At 40.2% G+C, this 20,397-nt stretch overlaps 1 protein-coding gene across 1 annotated transcript in view; it reads right to left on the bottom strand.

Annotated features, from left to right (window-relative positions):
* The window catches only part of PTPRB (protein tyrosine phosphatase receptor type B), a 471,570-nt gene that overhangs the window by 358,681 nt on the left and 92,492 nt on the right, over positions 1-20,397 (bottom strand). Inside the window, exon 3 of the mRNA XM_086921879.1 lies at positions 164-429. Coding sequence (XP_086778005.1) covers positions 164-429 — 266 coding nt within the window. The remainder of the gene's footprint in view (positions 1-163; positions 430-20,397) is intronic.

Genomic DNA, 20,397 nt, shown 5'->3' with positions numbered 1-20,397 from the left:
TAAAAGTATATTATTTAAAGCAATTATAAATCCAGCTTTTATATATATATATATATATAGTGACTCAAAATACACATCCCTTATTTATTGTATTTTTGAATTACATAAATTCTAAGTCACGTTGCAATATGAAGAATAGTTGCATAGACAATTTCAAACATACCTCTTCCACATAATGCGTGGAGTATTCTGTGGTTGCTGCGGCTGATGTTTGTTCTGTAATGGCTGCCACAGTGACAGAAACCGGAGGGCTTTCAGTGTGGGTTTGGTTGGCTTCACCTGTGAGGTTTTGGTTGACCATCTCAGTGCTCCTCTCCCATCGGCTCGTGGTACTGTCTGTCACAGCATCCGTGGAAGCTGACGTTTTGATGGTGGTGGTGCTCATAGAGCTTGGAGAGCTTTGCACCGACACAGTGCCTCCTCTGAGATCTGTGAAAAACACAGAGCACGTGCTAAGGTTCAGCATTATTAAGAAAGTTAAACTCTTTCGTTTTGACGCACCATTTGCCTCACAGGTTCTTAAAATGTGCAACCATCCAATGGCTATCAACACTCAACTCTGCAATGTTTTTAAAGTGGTAAGGATTTGTGTAATCGAAGTGCCTATTATTTACAGTTAAGAACAAGGGGAAGGATTTGTGGCTAAGTCTCTCAAGATTCCGCCTTTGGAACCCGGGAACCCAGGTTCGAATCACAGTCTAGACTCAACTTTGTGTGGTGCTTGGCAAATCAATTAATGTCCTTGTGAATAAGAGGTATCCCACTTGATCTTACAACCCCTAATGTAATGCACAGCACGCTGTTGCTTCACATCTAGAGTTGCACTATGGAAATACCAATACATACATACAAACGACAGGAGGGCAGTACAAAGTCTTCTGTAAAAAGAGATTATTATGTTTACTACATGATAATGAAAGGTACAACAATGAGAGAATATGTTCGATTGAATGTTTCACAATTAAAAAAACAATTATAAATCATTGTAATGTTTACAGTTTTAGTTACAAAATTGCATATCATTGTATTACAGTAACATACAATTGCTGTCCAATTACTATGGATCTCATACCAGTTACATTTGCCCAACATACAATGATAATGAATCCAACTTTTTATCTTTAATAAACAGCTTGTTAAATAGGGGATACGGGTTTGTCTTCATAGGTTTATGACGAAATGAATATGAGAAATCCATAATTCTGACTCCAGAATGCTGAAAAAAATCCCATCTAATACTACTTTTACTTTCACTATAAATCTCCCCCTAACGATACACTTAAACTTAACCTTAACTATTGTAACATAAACATATCCTTCAAATCTAATTCTTATGTTAAAAAGAACCAAACTCTCAACATGATCCTAATCGTATCTCTAACATCACATTGCTTAAATTATTAATGATGACATTTTATATTCACAGGAATTTATTTATTTTATTAACCATTGCTAAAAATAAATAAAAGAGTCAGAATTATTTTCTTTCAATATAGTTTCTTTTCATTTTCTATTTTAATTTTCAAACAACACGGTTTACTCGTCTTAAAGCAACCTTAGTTCTCATATGTCAATGAGTTTGCAATACACACCCTCCAAACCTTTTCTAAATGCCATCTAAGTTTGATTTCGGGCAGGGAAACCATGAAGGGTAAAGCAGCAGCAAATGGTCTGGATATGCGACTTACCCAGCTTCTGCCACTTCAGCGGAAGTGCATATACACCTGATTATTCATCAAGCTAATAATCTGAACTGATTCAAGGAATGAAATCAGGTGGCAATAACTCATTTTAATTAACTATAATTATATGGGACATATAGCTATTGAAGAAGAAGAGTCGCAATATATGATATGGTCAAACGTGTTATTAAGATGACGTCAATATGAGCATCTAACATAAGAAAAGAGAAGAAATGTGCATACTTGTAATGCTGTCACAACGGATTGTACGGAGGAGATAACCATTAAATTAAACTTGGATATTATATTTATTAGAATGTTAGGGTTTGAAGATTTGTTTTCAGCACAGAGCCATCTGTGCGTTGTATTGATACACTTTGTATGAGATCTGATTGTTCATATTCCATATCATCATAAATGTTATGGGTATTATACCCCGGGATGCCACAAAGATATCATTTGGCTCTTATCGCTTTGCTGATTTTTAAAGAACTGCTTTTCATGCTGAAATACTAATATAAGGTATGTATTTGTTTCACTATGGTGATTTGGAATACATTAGTGGTGTTTTTTTGTTATAAAGCATGACGCACAATGGATGGAGCACTGGTGATGGATGGTGTAACTAAGAAGCGCGGAAAAGGAATTACGTGCCTGATAAGGAATTTGCTCAGCTACTGGTACCAGTGATGGATATAGAGGTTCTAGTGACAATCCCTTTAATTAAATCTTCACATGAGTGCAGGACTGGGGTATAAGAGTATATGAGCTCTATAATACCTGCACTTAAGTGCTTGCTGGAAATTGTGTTCTATGTGAGATTTGAAACTGTGAAGTAAATAATTTTTAGTTTACTCAGGATAGGTGATGCATATATTTGTGGAAATGTTTTTCAGGCTTTTCGGGATTTTTGCATCAATCATAATGATTAATATGCCTACAGAGTATAGAAGTGTATTTATTAATGTGTGTTAAATATGTCACATTTCCATGTAAAACGCCATTTGGATATCATTCATGTCACTCACTCCTGCTTTTCCCCCTGCACACATCCTCTCCCCTCAGGCCCTGCAAAACACACTGTCAAACTGAGTTAATTTTAGTTTATTTTAATATGTGTATTCTTTTCCTTACAATGAATATTCTGTGGTGCAGATGTGAGATTGCAACACGTATCAATCAGTGGCGGCTCCTACGCTAAGGCAGAGGAGCGTCGCCCCACTGCTTCAGCTGCAAGCTGAATACAAAAAGAAATTGATAATAACGTTAGTCAAAATAATTAGTTTTTTGTATTCAGCTTGCAGCTGAAGCCAGGTGGGCGGGCTGGGCTCCCCACATCACAGGGGTAGGAGGTTGGCAGCACCTAAAGTGCACATGATGGTTTGGCCGGCCGTCTCAGCCCGACTTAGCGTGACAGCCTGGGTGGAGAACATGCACAGCCTGCCAGCCCCTTTCTGAGCATTGAACCACAGTGCTCAGACCAATCACAACGCTGCTAAGGCAGCATTGTGGATGGTAAGCTGATTCTGGGAGGCGGTATGCTTCCTGCTGAGACGAGGATGGAAAAAGAAGAGGCGGCATGCGGTGGTACATGCTATTTTTTTTATTCCCTCCTTTGATCTCCTTCCCTCTCCCCGCATCACCACCCCTGGTCAGTAGCAGCTTCTACTGGTATCTATTTGATTCTTTCTTTCACTAAATCCTTTCACTGAGTCTTATTGTTAAATGTTTCATATTTGTTAGAAAATCTCCAGATGACATTACCATAGAGGGTGTTGAAAAGTGGGATGGTGCTTAGTTGTTAAGATAAGGATGTATAATATTCTTGTGTACTGATTTGCTAAAGACATAATACTTTTGCTCTCACCATGATGAGTTTGCAGAATTACAAATTTCCTATGCAAGAATTGTGTATAAGAGCCACATAATCTTTTAAGTGAGCAAGAAAACATTCCCGTTCTACCAGGGATGTTGCTTGAATTCTTTCTAATGTTTCCGCTTATTTGGCACTTAGAATAATTTATAATTTTCCATACTCTGTATAAGTTTGCATTTGAGAGCATTCATTACATTGACTCTGTACTGCTTATTATTTATTTTTGTAAGAAAACCCTTTAACTTTCCATTGATCTAGAACTCAGTTTTTGAGTGGGCCCCAATATTTAACGAGCTATTTTTACTCTGCTAATTTAATGTTCCGGGAGGTGCCTTAACATGTGGGTACATTGCCTCATGAAATTGAGGATTAACACTGTCTGTGATCCAGTAAACTGTGGGAAACCGAAGGAGATTAATTTTGGGGTGTCCACATTTTAGTGTACAGTTTTGCACTCAGAAATCTTGGTAGCAGAGGATGGTTGCATGTATCCATATGCCCAGTTCACAGAGATAGAGGATTTTCCAGTGGAGTTCCCAGTGTCAAGGTTTGAGAGATCTGACTTGCAGTGCTGTTCCTAAATGATTCAGGATGTAAGTATGAATAGGGCTGAATGATTCTGTAGGTTGTGTTTGTTTCTGAGGTCTACTCTTCCGTTCTTTTTAAACTGGTCTAAACGTGGAATGCTGTTTTTAATCATGAGTGTAGGCATAAAAGTTAAGACGGTTGCTATGTGTCATATGCAACTCATTTTTAACACATTTTTCTTGTGAGGAAGAATTTTCTCCTCCCTATTTTGGGGCCCAGAGGTTTTTGTGAGATGTGTACAATACACAATAGGGTTATATAGAAAATACACACACACACACAACATTCTTTTGATCTTGTTCGGGTGTTGGTTCCTCCGTATATAAAGGAAAATTGCAGATGATGTCAAAGTGGGCAAATTTGTGAGAACCTGCCAATTGACTCCCTGGTGGTTGCTTACATGAGGCACTTCCTATATTTTTATTTATGTTTACTTTAATTTTTCTCACATATGGCTTATACCTAGGCACAGGACCTGCCTTTTAAACATAACACACATAAAGGGGGTGTTCCTAGACATATAGTAGAACTTTTCCCTTCCTAAATGTGAAATAGGGGGCTGCCATGTTAGGTGGGTGAATTGCTATTACAGTATTGTACTGTTGATTGAGCATGTGCTAATAAAAAGAGTTAAAAAAAGAATTAGGTGTGTGAGACATACCAAAGGCTTTTGTTTTGGGTGTGTGTTGCTGCGGTGTCTGTGGTGTTTGTCAAAGTTTGAGTTTGCGAGATGGATTGCTATGTTACATGAGAAGTGTTTGGTTATGCAATGCTGATTTGGGGCTTAATTGATGGTTTGATCGCTGTTGTGCTAATGTCTGTTTCCTATTTGTGAGTCTTGTTTTATAAAGAATTTGTTTTATTAATGATTGGCTCGGTCATCGGATTTGTCGAAATCCAAGATCTCAACATATTGTGGTTTGCTTGTCTGCATAAGGTAGTGCGTTGTTAGAGGCATTGCACACAAACAGATAGGATTTTAAAGAAATAATTTGCTTTCCTTTCTAGGGTTGTGTGCTCAATTCGGGTTGATGTGCTTTGCTCCTAAGTGCACAGGTCTAGGTACATTAATTAGGGTAGATTACTGCTGGACGGGAATGCACATAGTGTGTATTGTGATTTAAGACAGTACAGTTAAGGTTACTGTTCTTGTTTCTCATGTCTATTAATTGTGAGATTTGTATTACCTTAAATTGCGGATTTTCTTCCTATTTAGATGAGCAGACAAGGTTTATTTTGGCTATAATTTAGTGAGAAAGGGTTTGAAGTTATTTTTCTCATTCATGAAGAGGTTGATCTGTGATTGGCTAGTCATTCAGGGAGCTAAGAAGTTGGGATTGGTGAGACGTCACCGCAAAGCTGTGCTGTCATTGGGTAGTTGCTGACAGAACCATTCCATGATAGATTGACCTTTGACAGAGAAGCGCTGGGATTCGTTGTTGTTTGGTGTTTGTTTTACATGATTTTTAGATTGGTTTAGGTCAAAATAATGGGTGCTATGTTGTGAAAGCCTAAAATTTCTTTAATACAATCTACTGTTGGAAAACGTGTAATATTTTACTTGGCATAAGCAACAGCCATTTTTTCTGTTGTGTCCATTTTAGTTTCCTTCGCTATTCTTTCGTATTTTCACTCTGCTCGTGCTATCTATTTTAGTTGACTTCCTGACTCAGCTAAAAGCAGTGTACGTGCTGAGAGTTTGTAGCTGCCAGTAGACCTGTTAATTGTCAATCATTTACTGCTGCAATAGGCATTTCTGCTCCCCCCAACTTTGTTGACCATGTAGTTATTCATCTGCCCTTGTCTGCCGATAACTATTTCAAAAACGTGTTCTTCCTATTTCTGTTTACATGCTTACACTGCACAAACCCTGTATAAAAAGACACTGGTGCACAAAACCTGTATAAAAGGCATCTGGTTTGTGAAGCCAGTGTACTATCTCAGGCAGAACTTGAGAGTGCTGTGTGGATGTGGTCCCACTCATGAGTGATTAACCACTTCCGTGCGGGTATGATTTACTGCCGGGTGCTGAGCCCTAACGAAAACGGGCGTGGTCATGACGGAACGGTTCCGTCATGAGCACAGCTCAACCGATGCTCATGACGGAACCGTTCCGTCATGAGCATCGAAAGGGTTAATAAATGTGTTGTTTATTTCCAACTCCAGTGCTGATCTCTATTTTGTTGGTATTTGAACCCGTGGACAAAAGGGTGACCCTGCCCCAGTGTACCCCTAAATTGTTATATTTCTACATACTGTGGGGCAGATATTACCTGACAAGGGAACACTTGATTACTAAATAATGACAGACATTGGGATCTATACGTGTACCTGATTTTTGAATGGCATGACTATACCTCTTCTATTAAAACTTACAATTTCTTTTAGAAGGTACCTATAACATTAGGAAGCTAGATTTCCTGAGATTCACAACGAATAAAAAAAATCTATTACCTAGACCCACACAGTTTGAGGCATTAAACAAATTGGATCGAATGGCCACAGAAAAGGAAAGAAAGAAAATGATAAAGCAAGTAAAAGGCTCATATAAGCAGTGGTTAGCAAACAAATGGGATCGACAAGTGAAATGTTAGAGTGAGGATACAATGAAAAGTGTAAGAGTTTCCCCTGCAATAATTAAAGAAACAGATTATAGAAATAGAGTCATGACATAGATGAGGAGGATAATTGTCTTAATGATCTTTTGAAATCCAGATCTCATCCACATACTGACAGGGCACAGGGAACTGGTGCTGGCTCTGATGGAGTACCAGCTATGGGTGCAGCAGGAGATAGTAAGCAGTAAAAATATAGAGCCCATCTACAGCTGTAGTTGTAAGCATATTAGCGAGTGCCTCAAAAGAAATTGCATTGACAGCATTGCCGATTAATGGAAGAGATACCTAAGCTTTTTTTCCAATTCAAATCGATCCATCTGGTACTATAGTTGTGGTTGAAGGTACTCCTAAAGAGAGAACTATTAATGCTGATCTTTAAAGAATGTAATTTGGAGAAATGCTACAAGGGAAAATTGATCTAAGTAGACTATCCTCATATAATATTCATCAAAGTTGATGAAATGAGGTTGATTGAATAAGCAGCCAGATGTCTGAATAAAGCACAATATACATTAGAAAAATGCGCAGATGAATGTGAGGTTGACATCAGTAAAATGCAGAATGTGAGAAAGAAATAAAAAATGGATTTGAGTCATGATGAAAAAAAGGAATTGGATTTAATGAGTTTAAAGCTCACATTAAAGATTTATTTGAAAAAACAAGGGAATCGAGTGAAAGGGACAGCAAGCAAAAAGAAAGCTTAGGAATCAGAGAGCAATGTAAGGTGATCAGCGAGTGATTCAAAAGTAGGATAGGGAACAATTTTGGAATTTCCCCTTAAGAGAAGCACATCGGAGAAACTTACTGTATGTGCCATAGAAGAGAGCTGATCTTTATTCTTTTACTGTAAATTTTCCAAAATTACAAGAGTAGCATGAAAGGTAGTACAAGAAGGTTCATAGGTTGACAATGATTTCACAAATGCTGTGGACTGATTTGAATTCATTATTTGAGATTCTTATCCCTAGTGATTTGTAGTCTGAATGTAAGGTTGCTGTTGCTTGGCCAACTGAAGGACCAGATAGGTTTGCTCTTCATATTGCTCCCTCTGAGGAGGTGGCTAACGAATATAGGCAGGTGATTAAACATTTGAAAAAGAAGGGGCCTGGGAAGAATATTAATTGGCCAAAATATTAAAGAACCTCACAGGAACCTACAAAGTTCATGTATGCTGATTACGAGAGACTGCAGATTTTAAGAACAGCAAAGTTGACGATCCCAAGAAAAATAGTGTCAGTGGTTTCATTTCGGCTTTTGTTATAGGGTTGCTTCTAGAACTTAGTAATCACAAACAGCAAAGTGAAATGTGCTGGCAGACAAAATGTATAGATGAGATTTGAAGCTGGCCAATTATAGTGTTGATTGGTTTGCTGTGAAGCAGACAGGAATCAAAGAGAACTTGATGGTTGCTCAGACAAAACAATTTGAGAGGGTTCCTAAAAATCAGTTGATGGGTTCAAACATAGGTTATATTCAATCTGTGAATGCTGGAGTGAATGGAATGACTCATGCAAGGTGCAAGAATGGAAATGGATCAATGCAAATGCAAGATTTGGAAAAGGGACGGTGAAACATTCTGGAATTAATATAAATATTGAAATGCTGAAAAGAGTGTATTGCCTGTTACAAAACTAAAATCTCACAATGTGGCGGTCACATCCTAATTGCACAGGAGGGAACGCCGCAGAACATGCTGACGTTCCCTCCTATTCAGGGCTCGCGGACGGACGCAAGTCTGTCCGTGATCGTAATGAGCCCCTAAATGTTGTAATAATTATTTGAGGAAGAGGGCCAAAACTGATTTGCATATGGCTGGGTCTGAACTGTGGTGGAGAAGTGAGCTAAAGAACGATGATGGATTCAACCCAGATCTGTGACTGGGGGTCAGTGTCTGAAAAGTTTTAGCACTCTGTCCATCATCTCCTTGTGTTTTCCTTGTTCACCCTAAATTGGCAGGGTATGCCCAGACTTGTGTCCCTTGCTCACTTTGCCACTTGATTCAAGGTAGCCTGGCTGATGAGAGGTGTTACCCTGAAACCGGTCCCAGGATGCTTGTTTCCGGTCCAAGGAAGACCTGGCTTAGCAATTTGGGCTGGACTGTTCCTACAAGGAACTGGGTCATGACTGATTTGCATATCGCTGGGTCTCAACTGGGGTGGCGAAGTGAGCTCAAGAATGATGATGGATTCAACCCAGATCTGTGACTGAGGATGAGTGTCTGAAAAGTTTCAGTACTCCATCCATCATCCCTTTGTGTTTTCTTTGTTCGCCCTAAATTGGCAGGATATGCCCCGACGTGGGTCCCTTGCTCACTTTGCCACTGGATTCAAGCTAGCCTGGCTTAAGAGGGATGTTACCCCGAAACCTGTCCCAGGATGCTTGTTTCCGATCCAGGTAAGACCCGGCTTGGCATTTCACGCTGGACTGCTCCCACAAGGAACAGGGTCAAGAGTGATTTGCATATGGCTGGGTCTGAACTGGGGGGTGAAGTGAGCTAACAAATGATGATGGAATCTGTGTCTGAAAAGTTTCAGCGCTCCTTCCATCATCTTCTTATGTTTGCATGGATGTAAGATCGCAACAAGTGTATTTGCCATTCATTTCTTCACAGGATCTATTCACTTAGAGAAAGTTCTATTGTTAAATGCTTCATATTTGTGTGAACATTTCCAGATCACATTAGCATAGAGCGGGGTGAATAATGTTCAACAAATTGAAATGGTGCTTGGGTGTTAAGATACTGATATTTATTATTCTTGTGTTCTGATTTTCTAAAGAAATAATACTTTTGCTCACACCACAAAAAGTTTGCAGTATTACTAATTTCCTATGCAAGAATTGTGTTTTAAACCCAATGATTTTGTGGGGGGCCAGAAGACATTTCTGTTCTACTATTTGGCACTTAGAATCATTTCTAATTTTGCAAAGTTTGTATAAGTTTGCATGTGAGAGACATCATGGCATTGACTCTATATTGTGTATCATGTGTTTTTGTAATAAAACCCTTTAACCTATCATTGATCTACAACTCAGTTATTAAGTGGACCCATTTATTTAATAAGCTTTTTTTACTCAGCTGTTAGCGACAGCTTTTAGCGATAGCGACTGGTTTGGGGCCCACTTTGCATGTCAGCGATATTTATTGCTAATGACATGAAAAGTGGGCGTTCCCAACCTGTTAGCGACTGAAAGCAGTCACTAACACAGCTATCACCTATTAGTAAGGCAGACGGTGCGATTAAAAAAGTCACGCTAAGCGTGTTTATCGCCAGAACCTAACGCCTGCTCAGACCATGACTTAACCTGTATATCCAATGGGAGGTGGATATTCAGGTTAAGTTCCCATTAGCGTTAATGCCTGAATATAGCTGAATTTCTAGCGATATTCACGCATTCAGCAACTATCGCCGGATATTTTATCGCATTAGAGATAAACGTTGCTAATAGAATGTTATCTCTGCGATAATATCCGGTGATAGACAGCGATATAAAAATGCGCTAAGCGCACTTAGCGATAAATATCGCTATTTTTTGCTAATATGCCCCACAGTTTTTAATTTCTAGTGGGATGTGAAATGGAGGAGATTAAAAGGCAGGCCCATTAATAAGGGTTTCACTGTTGATTATATCTATCAAGTATGTGAATTATAACACTAAGTATGATAAATGTGGTAAGAGTGGTATTGATTTATGAATTGTGTTTCTCTGGTGCCGTTTTTCCTTGTGAAGTTGATGGATGTATGTCTATATATCAGTTAATGTATCAAAGTGCTGAGTTGTTGGCAGTGATAAACTGTTGCCTAATTGTTAATACTGTTGTATAAGAAAATGCATAGATTGCACAAATATTTCACGAGTCTTGTATAAATAGAATAAAAAATGAGTTTGACATGATAATTGAAGTTTTCATTCTACCCTGGATTGACCTTTGATTATAAAGCGACATAGGTTAGGGGAGTTTTTGGTATTTGTACAGACACATTGTTTTCTTTTATACGACTTAATAAGCTATATATGAGGGTTACCTCATTTACATAGTTCAACAGATCCAGGTAAGAACATCTTTGCTTTTGATAGTCAAAATTTTTAAAGAAGAGTTAGCCTCAATGCTAGATGTTTAGTGATGTGGGGAGAGAGGGATGTTCTAGATTGGTTGCTACAACAAGAAGACTATGACATAACACATGGGTTATATAATGATTATCTTGACGTACAGCCTCTTCACTAGTAGGAGCTACAGGGAGACATGCTGCTGAGCCCTGAACATCCTGCAGGTGGCATTACAAAAATATTCTCTAACACCCTCAAGGAGCATTGTACACAACGTTTTCATCTTCAAGATATTACACACTGATTGGTTAAAATGTCACACAGTCAGGCCACTGGTATTGTTGCAGCTTCTTAAACAATTTTTTGATTGTGGAAACTCAGCTAAAACATCGTGACTTTAAGAAGTTTCCTAGCACTAGGGCTTCTTCAGGTGTAACATGTCAGTAGGACAGTCATGATAATTGTGTTGACTGAGAAATCATTCCTAAATACCTTCTGTGCTTTTGGCTGAGTTGAAGCAGTTAATAACGGGCTTAAAGTCGGATCATTGCAGCCTGCATGGAGAAAGGGCACAGTGCGCATGACTGGATTGGGCAGCCCCAGAAGGCCGACCAAACGGTCATTGCGGCCTCAGGAGAGGGCACCATACTCCTCCCCTGCGTGCAGAGTAGCCCCTCCCACCCGCCCGCCCGCAACTAAACATAAAATGGTAATAACAGCAAGTTATTATCATTCTATGTTTCTGCTTCTCGTAGTGCGAGAAAGCAGTGGGGGGCGCTCCTCCACCCTAGTGGAGGAGCCACCCCTGTGCCCAGGAAAATAAGATAAATCACCTCATTTTAATACGTGAAAATCGGAGGGTGTCTGTTAATAAAATCAAGCTCTCAAAAACCCGTTCCTTTTGGTCCAGTTGCAGGTTAGTCAATATTAGGTTGTATGTATTGGGTATGTGTTTAAGACCCTGGCAGCTGTATCAACTGTGGTCACAATTAGTTGCTTTCTGAATGTAAGGACCATTATAGCATCTGAAATGTTTTGTGCATATTATTCTCCTTACCCCAGTACAGCCTCAGAAGACTGTCATAACTTTTACAGTGTCATGATGAAACAGTTTACCTCTAGATTTAAATGTAGTGACATTTCTGTACATCTCTTCCCCTCACAAGCATGCTGTCCATATAAGTGATAAAGTACACCTTGCTGTATATTATAATGATATTGCATGTCACAAAGAAGGTCCATACCACATTCAAAAACAAGGTCGAAGGCAGAGTTCCTTTATGAAGTTATGGAACTCCGAGGTGATTTTCAATGTCCTCATCATCATATAGTGGGTACTTTATTCCATGCAATACATGTTCACACCATCCCCTTTCCCACAAACAACTAAAAACCTTGGTGCATAGCTCTTTTATATTGTTGGACCTGGCCCTTTTGGTAGGGTTATCCCTAAACCTTTTGCCTTCCTCCTTTTTCTGACTTTGTTTTTAATGGTTTTAGGACTCTGGGCAGTTAATCACTGTTGACCAGTGCTAAAGTGGATATGCTCTGTGTCTAAATGTATTGGTGATTGGTTTATCCTTGCTTGGCATATTTGATTTACTAGCAAGTCCCTAGTAAAGTGCACCAGATGTGCCCAGGGCCTGTAAATCAAATACTACTAGTGGGCCTGCAGCACTAATTGTACCACCAACATGAGTAGCCCTGCAAACATGTCTCAGACCTGCCACTGCTGTGTCTGTGAGTGCAGTTTGAACTGCCATGTCCACCTGTCAAGTGCACCCACTTACCAGGTCGAAGCCTTCCCTTTAACTAGATGCAAAGCACCCCTAGGTTGGGCCAAAGACGGCCCTATGGGCAGGCTGCTGTGTACTTAAAAGGTAGGACATATACTAGTGTGTTTTAGATGTCCTAACGGTGAACTACTGCTAATTTTGTTTCTCACTATTGCAAGTACTATCTATCGCACAGGTTAACATGAGAATTGCCTTGAAATATCTTTTAAGTGCAATTTCCCATTGGGAGAAGGCAGAGATTTGGAGTTTGGGTTCTGTGAACTCACAATTTAAAAATACATCTTTTGGTGAATTTGTTTTTTAAATTGCGTGTTTAAAAATGCCACTTTTAGAAAGTGGGCTTGTTCTTGCTTATCCATTCCTTACCTCTGCCTGTGTGTAGAATACATGTCTGGATTGGATTATAGTTGGGCTCTTGTGCATTAACGCTAGACAGTCACACAAAGGTAGCTGAGGTGTGCCTTACATATCTTGATGGGCCATCACCAGGCTGAAGGGCTTTCCTCAGCTAGAGTGGTGGGAGAAGTTGTCACTGACACCTGCATAGGGCTGTGCCTGTCCTCACAAAAAGCTGCCTCCACCACCCTGTGTGTGTTTGGAGCCGGGTAAGGGAAAGGAGGGGTCTTGTGCACTACATAAACTTTCCTTTGAAGTTTGACTTCTTCAAAGGCAGAAGGGGGTATAAGTACTGGCCCTATGAAACCCCAAAATCAAAATACTTCTGGACTGAGGCCTGGAATTTCGACACATCAACCCTTGATGCTGATTCTTCCTCAACCCTGCACTGTGGTAAGGAACTGAGGCTGCGTGTCTGGAAATTAATGCATCATCTACCCTGGCAGTAAGGAATCAATGCATCACCTCCCCAGTGAAGTAGGGAACTGGTACATTGCTTGGCTTTTCTGGCGTCTCCCCTACCCTGCGCCTTGCAAGTCTTTGGATTTTGACACATCTATGGTACTTTGTGCTAAAACAAACGCATCCATTAATTACTATGGGCTGAACTTGCTGACCTTTTACAATCATATTTTGACTTATGTATGTTGGATTTTTTTTGTTTTGGTCTTGTTTTTTTCAGATAAATATTGGCTATTTTTCTAAACTGGTGTGGACTTTTGTAGTGTTTCCGTTGTGTTACTGTATGTACCAATGCTTTACACATTGCTTCTGAGATAAACCTGACTGCTCATGCCAAGCTACCAAGGGTCTTAGCTGTGTGACTCCCTTACCCTAACTAGAGTGAGGGTCCCTAACTGGACAGGGTGCAGACCACTGCCAACCAGAGGCTCCATTTCTATCACATATGAAAGAGAGAGCATGTTTGCAAACATGAAAAATAAAAATAATATCTCGAGGGCAACATTACAAATATTTAAAAACCAGTTAGATATTTGCTGCAAAAAGATATAAGAACCCATTCATTTTCATTGCTCTGAACTGCTGCTCTGTAACCTAACCTGCCTTTCACCTCCGCTGCCAGCAGGAGGCATTGTGATGTCAGAACTCAACTGCAATCATTTATTACAGTTGAAATAATCAGTGACTGGGTGCGTCACAAGTCATTGATTATAAAGCATTGATTGCAAAATCCTACATATTATAACATAATTTATAGTTTGGCAGTGCCGGTAACATCTACCTCTCTATTTATGTCACGTTTTATGCCTTTAATAAAAAGTTTACAAACACCTCAAAGGGCAGCTCAAGGTCGATTAGCCTTCAAAAGTAAAACATTATAAATGCATTATTAGGATACTAAAATGCTGAAAGGATAACAAAAGCCAAATAGCTTCACCAAATTTTTATAAAATACTGTCAGACTGGGTAGACTATGACATGACTGATGTCCATAGCTGGAGAGGAAAATGTAACTGTTTCAGTAACTTTTTCAATGTATTAAACGAAAGAAGGCAAATTTGTTTTTAGACCAACATTGTAGTTCAATTGAGAGTTGTTAGCAAGGAAAAAAAATAGCTGATGATTTCTCTGACAGCTTATATTGTCAGATCAAAATACATCATCAGCTCATTAGAGCATTATTGAGAGGTGCCATATTCAAGTATTTTGTGATCAACCAGTCCCAGATTTTGCTATTCGATAACTTGTATGTTAATAAAAGGTTTCTTTTCCTTTTTATTTTTTTATATTATTTTTATACGAATTTGAAAAGACATACAATGTCCAACATTGAAAGAAAAATACAGACCAATGCACAGCAACATTCATCATCCAGTTATTGCAGCATTACATTATTGTCAATTATTATAATAATACAGTACTGCTATACATCACAGTTTTGGTCAACTTGGTGCAGTTCCAGATATGTAACTAGATATGTCCAGTAGTCTCTAGGTCTTGAGCCCGCAGGTAATTCCTCTTCTTATGTTTGCAATGTTTCTTTACAATACATCAGATCTTTAAGCCAATGCTTCACCGTTAGACCTTGTTTGCTCCCCCAATAGAGTGATACTCTCCTTTTCAGCATCAATAATGCAACCACACAAAATTGACGTGCTGTGGCCCGTAGTTTGGGCACAAGTCCCAATAAACATGTACGTATTGAGCACTCCATCGGGACACCCAACACCTTTATCACCTCCTCCCAATATTCCACCACCTCTCCACACAACAATGCAAGGTGCAAGAAATCTGCAACATCAATGACGCTTCTGTGGCACCGGGAGTCTGCACGTAGTACATATCTGCATAGTCTTTCTGGGGTATAATAGGCTTGGTGCAGATACTTATAATGCAACATACGTAAATTACCGTTCGGTGTTAATACTTCTGTTAATGAACAAGTGGTGGACCATTCGCTTTCCGACAGTGGATCAGTTAGGCAATAATTCCATCTATCCCATGCTTCCTGTGTTACACCCCCTATGTCTTCTTGCAATTTGACATATAGTCTAGACACCAGGTATGTGGCTGTGGGCGTTGCAATTAACATTTGTAATGTGGACAGTTGTGCCGGTTCCGCCGGATATGACACATATAGTTTCTTAATAGCCCCTTGCAAACGGTGATACGTACATCGGAACTGTAACGCCTGGTTGCTTATGTAGGTAAGCTCAGCGAGTGATCTAAAAGTACCATCACAATATAGGTCCCACATGGTATCCATTCCCACCTGCCGCAACAGGCCCATCCCTACCTTCTCTTGTGTGAGAGACAGTTCAGGGTGATGATGCAGTGGCATCTCAGGTGCATAGAGTGCTAGTTTGTTAGCTTTAGGGCCCATTATCTGCCAGGCTCTGTTCGTTGTATCTATTGTGTTTATGTCCCTATTGTGTAGTGGGGCTCGCTTGTAGGTCAGAATGGCATCCAGCCGTGTCGGCAAAGCATCACCCTCCTCTACCGCCACATGTGTCAAATATGGTATTGGGTGGTACCAATAATGAGCGTATTGTGCTTGCGCACATAGATAAGATAATAAAAAGTCAGGAACCTTTAATCCACCTTTCGAGTAAGGCAAAGTGAAGGCTTTCATTTGTGTGCGAGCTTGCTTACCCGCCCAGATTAATCAAAGCACCATAGTGGATATCCTGCGAAACACTTCTGCTGGGAGTTGGATGGGAATATTCTTAAATAAGTATAGCAATTTCGGTAAAATAACCATCTTTACAATGGCAAATCTGTCCGCCAAAGACAGTGGTAACTGAATCCACCGCCTATTCTGTCTTCCAAATCACTGATGGCTTTACCATAATTAGTACGAATCACCACCTCAGGGTCACGGTGAAACCAAACACCCAAGTATCTCACAGGTTCCTCTTGCCATTCGAGCAGATAGTCCACGTGGTAGGGGCATGTAGTGTCCGTCAACGGCACGATTATTGATTTGGACCAATTCATTATTAGCCCTGAATGTTGCCCAAATTTTATATACTCCCGAAGTATGGGATTTAAATGTTGAATAGGATCACGCTCATATAATAGCATATTTTCTGCATATAACAAAATATGCAGTGGCCGTTGTGGAAATTGCAGCGCTGATGGATGGTGTCCCTGCCTTATTTTACACGCTAGTGGCTCCAGTGCTAGCGCAAATAATAATGGGCACAATGGACAACCTTGCCTTGTCCCCCTGGCAATTGGAATGGCTCCCGACACATATTTATTAACTCGTATATGCGCCGTTGGTGCTGTGTATAGCAGGCGAATCCACTGTGTAAACATAGAAGGAAACCCCATCCTCTGTAATACAGTGTGTAGATACGTCCATTCAAGGGAATCAAATGATTTGGCAGCATCAAGGAAGACTGCTGCCGCTTTTGTGCTAGGGACCAGGTAATGGGAAACCGCAAAAAGTGTCTTGGTATTATGCGCTGTGGACCTCGAAGGTATGAACCCCGATTGGTCCGGGACTACCAGATTTGTCATCAGTGGCTTCAATCGTATCGCTAGCAGTTTTGCCAATATTTTAGTGTCTACATTAAGCAATGATAGCGGTCAATAAGATTCACAGTACTCCGGGTCCTTGTTAGGTTTTAAGAGAGCAATGAGCATTGCTTCTCGCATCGTTGGTGGCAATATGTTCCTTTCATATGCGTCGCAATATAGTTCCACCAGGTGTGGTGCCAGTTGGTCCACAAAGATCTTGTAAAATTTGCATGTAAACCCATCAGGGCATGGCGCTTTGCCATTCGGCAATGATTTAATAACATCCGTGACCTCTTCCACTGTGATTGGTAATGACAGGTATTGCTGCTGCGCATCTGAGAGCCAAGCGATTGTTACATCTTCCAAATACTTCATTAGAGCATCTCCAGAGGTTGTGCATTTTGAGGCATACAGTTCTTCGTATGAGGCCATGAATTATTTTAGTATTCCCTGCGTGTCTTGGTGCAATGTCCCAGCCGTATCTCTTACCGCCCTTACAGTCTGTGGGGCACGCCCTCAGCATATCTTGGCAACTAGTGATCTCCCCGGTCGTCCACCCTCTCCATATGACCTAGCTCTCTGTCACTTTGTTATGTACCTAAGTTCTTCATCCGCAAGGTTTTGGTATTCCGATACACAGTTCTAATTTCGCCCAATACGCGTGTGTTTGGTGTACGATCATATTCCTGCTCTAATGTGCGTAGTTTAACCTCACACATAGATATCTGGGTCCTAATATATTTAAGTATACCCGCCGTAGTACTGATACATATCCTCGTATAGTGGCCTTAAATGCCTCCCATAGAACACCTAGGTCCTCAGTAGTAGGTTTGTTTAGTTCAAAGAAGTCTGTGACAGCGTTATGAATAGTATCAAGATATACTATGTCCATCAATGCCGCTGCATTAAACCTCCAACTTAAGGTGGTGGTACATAATTGGGCATAAGCATAGAAAGTAGTATAGAGTTATGATCAGATAATGTCCTGGGTAGATGAGTCCCTTTTTGTGTCCAAGTTAATACAGAATCCGAGCCTAACCAGTAGTCTATACGCGACCAGCTTTTGTTTGCTACTGACACATGTGTTGCTTCTAGTTGGTCAGGGTGCCGTGATCTCCAAATATCAGTGAGACGTAAATCTACCATAATATCTCGCAATTTACCCCTTGCCATTCTGTGTGGCTCAGTGGATAATGTAGATCTGTCCAGACCATCATTCAGTGTAACATTAAAGTCACCTCCCCAAATAATGTGATGCTCAGGTTACTCATGAAGTTTGCGCCATATCGTGTGATAGAAATCAGGTCATCTATATTGGGCCCATAGGTATTAAGTATAGTCAGTTGCTGTCCACGCAATGTGCCTGTTAGGAGCACATAACGACCCAACTCATCAGCTATAGTATCATGTATATGCCTTTCCTAATTAAAATAACTACGCCCCTTGAATATGAAGAATAGGAGGAAGTATGCACCGACTCCGTCCACCGCCTTCCTATGTGTTTATTTGAGTGTGGGGGCATATGGGTCTCCTGTAGGAGAGAAATGTCAACCCATAACCTGTCTAGGCATGCAAATACCTGCCTGATTTTCCTGGGAATACTCAATCCTCGCACATTCCAAGTTAACACATTCAATTTTGGAAAGTGCAGTTTCTCACCTGCCATTAACATTCCATAATCTTCTAGTCAACAGTCTGTATAGCTCATAAAATGACATGACAACTTTTTACAAGATAATCTCGTATATGAGATCTTCCATAGTAACGTCCCTGGATTTCAGCAATGTTTCTTAAGTACAGTGGTCTGCATAACTGTTCCAAACACTCCACTCTCCACCCCCCCCCACCCACTTCAGAATCTCAATCATGCCAAAGACAATCCCCTCTTTGAACAAACAACATATTCCAACTTTGGATTGGGGAACACCCACTTGGGGGGTCCACCAGTCGTGCACAACTCCATCCAACTTAATGAATGTCGTCAGGTGTATGTTTAGTATTGCGGGCATAATAGCATACAGTACACGCAGTGTGGATATTGTCCTGGGTGCGTATACTTCTGTCTTTGTGTGGAGTGCCCTGTATATTTGTTAAGTCCTCCTTCTGTAACATCACTGATACAGCCAGGTACCTATCGCATTCAGCTAGAAATGGGTCAGCCATTAAAGTATACCCCTGCAAAAGTACAGCCCTCTCAGCACTAGGGCATACATCACAGCAGTCGACACCTGTTCCTCAAGAGCAGTTTTAGTACACAGCTCCAAAAAGCATTAAAGGTCCTTGTGGAGTGGTATGTCCGTTGCCTCCCAAGATATTGGTCCAGTACAAGGGAAGATCAGACTGTATATCTTGCAACCACATTTCTTTTCACACAAGATATCGTTCCCCTACAGGCATGGATGTATGGTAAATCACCCTGCTGCAATTAACTTCGTGGGCCAACCATATATAATAACAAAGCAGGTTGTACAATTAGTCTTGCCCATACAACCCCCGTGTGCAGAGTCGGTCAACCAGAGCTAGTGTCCGCCCCTTTCTACCACACATTTTCCCATTTGCTGCATCATTAACAAATTATATCATACTTTACCAATTCCCTCTATAGACAGCCAGCGGCCGTCAGTAATACGGCAGCTGTTCAGTCTGAGTCCTGGTTTCTCTCCTGTCGTTGCTGCTTTTTGCGCCGCCGTGTAAATTTTTTGATAAATTCCTGTGCTGCTGCCGGTGACTGGAGAATTGTGGCTCGGCCTTCATGGGTGACACGCAATTTGGCTGGGTAAAGCATGGCATATTCCAATTCAGACGTATCCCCACACTTTTTGTTTTGTTTTTGGATACTCTAGATCTATTGCCTCTGTTGGGATCTGGCTTGACAGGCTTGATCTATGCAAAAAGGAAGGGGTATCCCCGACTAGAGTTCCTAATTCGGGATGGGTACAATATTTGAAAAAAAGTTAATTAGGAACTGGTTTAACTAAAGGACAAAGCCTGACAAGTGACAGCAATGACTATAGGGAAACAAAGTGCATGGTACAAAAATATAGACTTTATTTTATTGGATTATAACAGTTTCATTATATTTATTATAAAAACATTTTCTACTTTTTTTGGGATTTTATTGTGTGTGTGCCTCTATTATACATGTGATGGTTGATCTACATATATATACACTTCATTAAATTCTTAGTATAGTTCAAAAACATTTCAAAAAAGATAATGGTTTGTGAACGGATGGAGGCTTGTTTCAACACACTATACATAAAACATGGCTAAAAAAAATTAACTTTTTTTCAAATATTGACAGGCTTGATCTTCTACATGTCCCTTAAAATGGCCTCTTTTTCTTTAAGCCTGTTCTGACATGCTGACAGATCACAAGGCCTACTCTATGCACTGTTAAATAT

Source organism: Lissotriton vulgaris, chromosome 1_1 (assembly GCF_964263255.1).
Source record: "Lissotriton vulgaris chromosome 1_1, aLisVul1.2, whole genome shotgun sequence".
Lineage (NCBI taxonomy): Eukaryota > Metazoa > Chordata > Amphibia > Caudata > Salamandridae > Lissotriton > Lissotriton vulgaris.
Note: the sequence above shows the minus strand (reverse complement) of the source record. Positions and strands in the feature narration are given on the sequence as shown.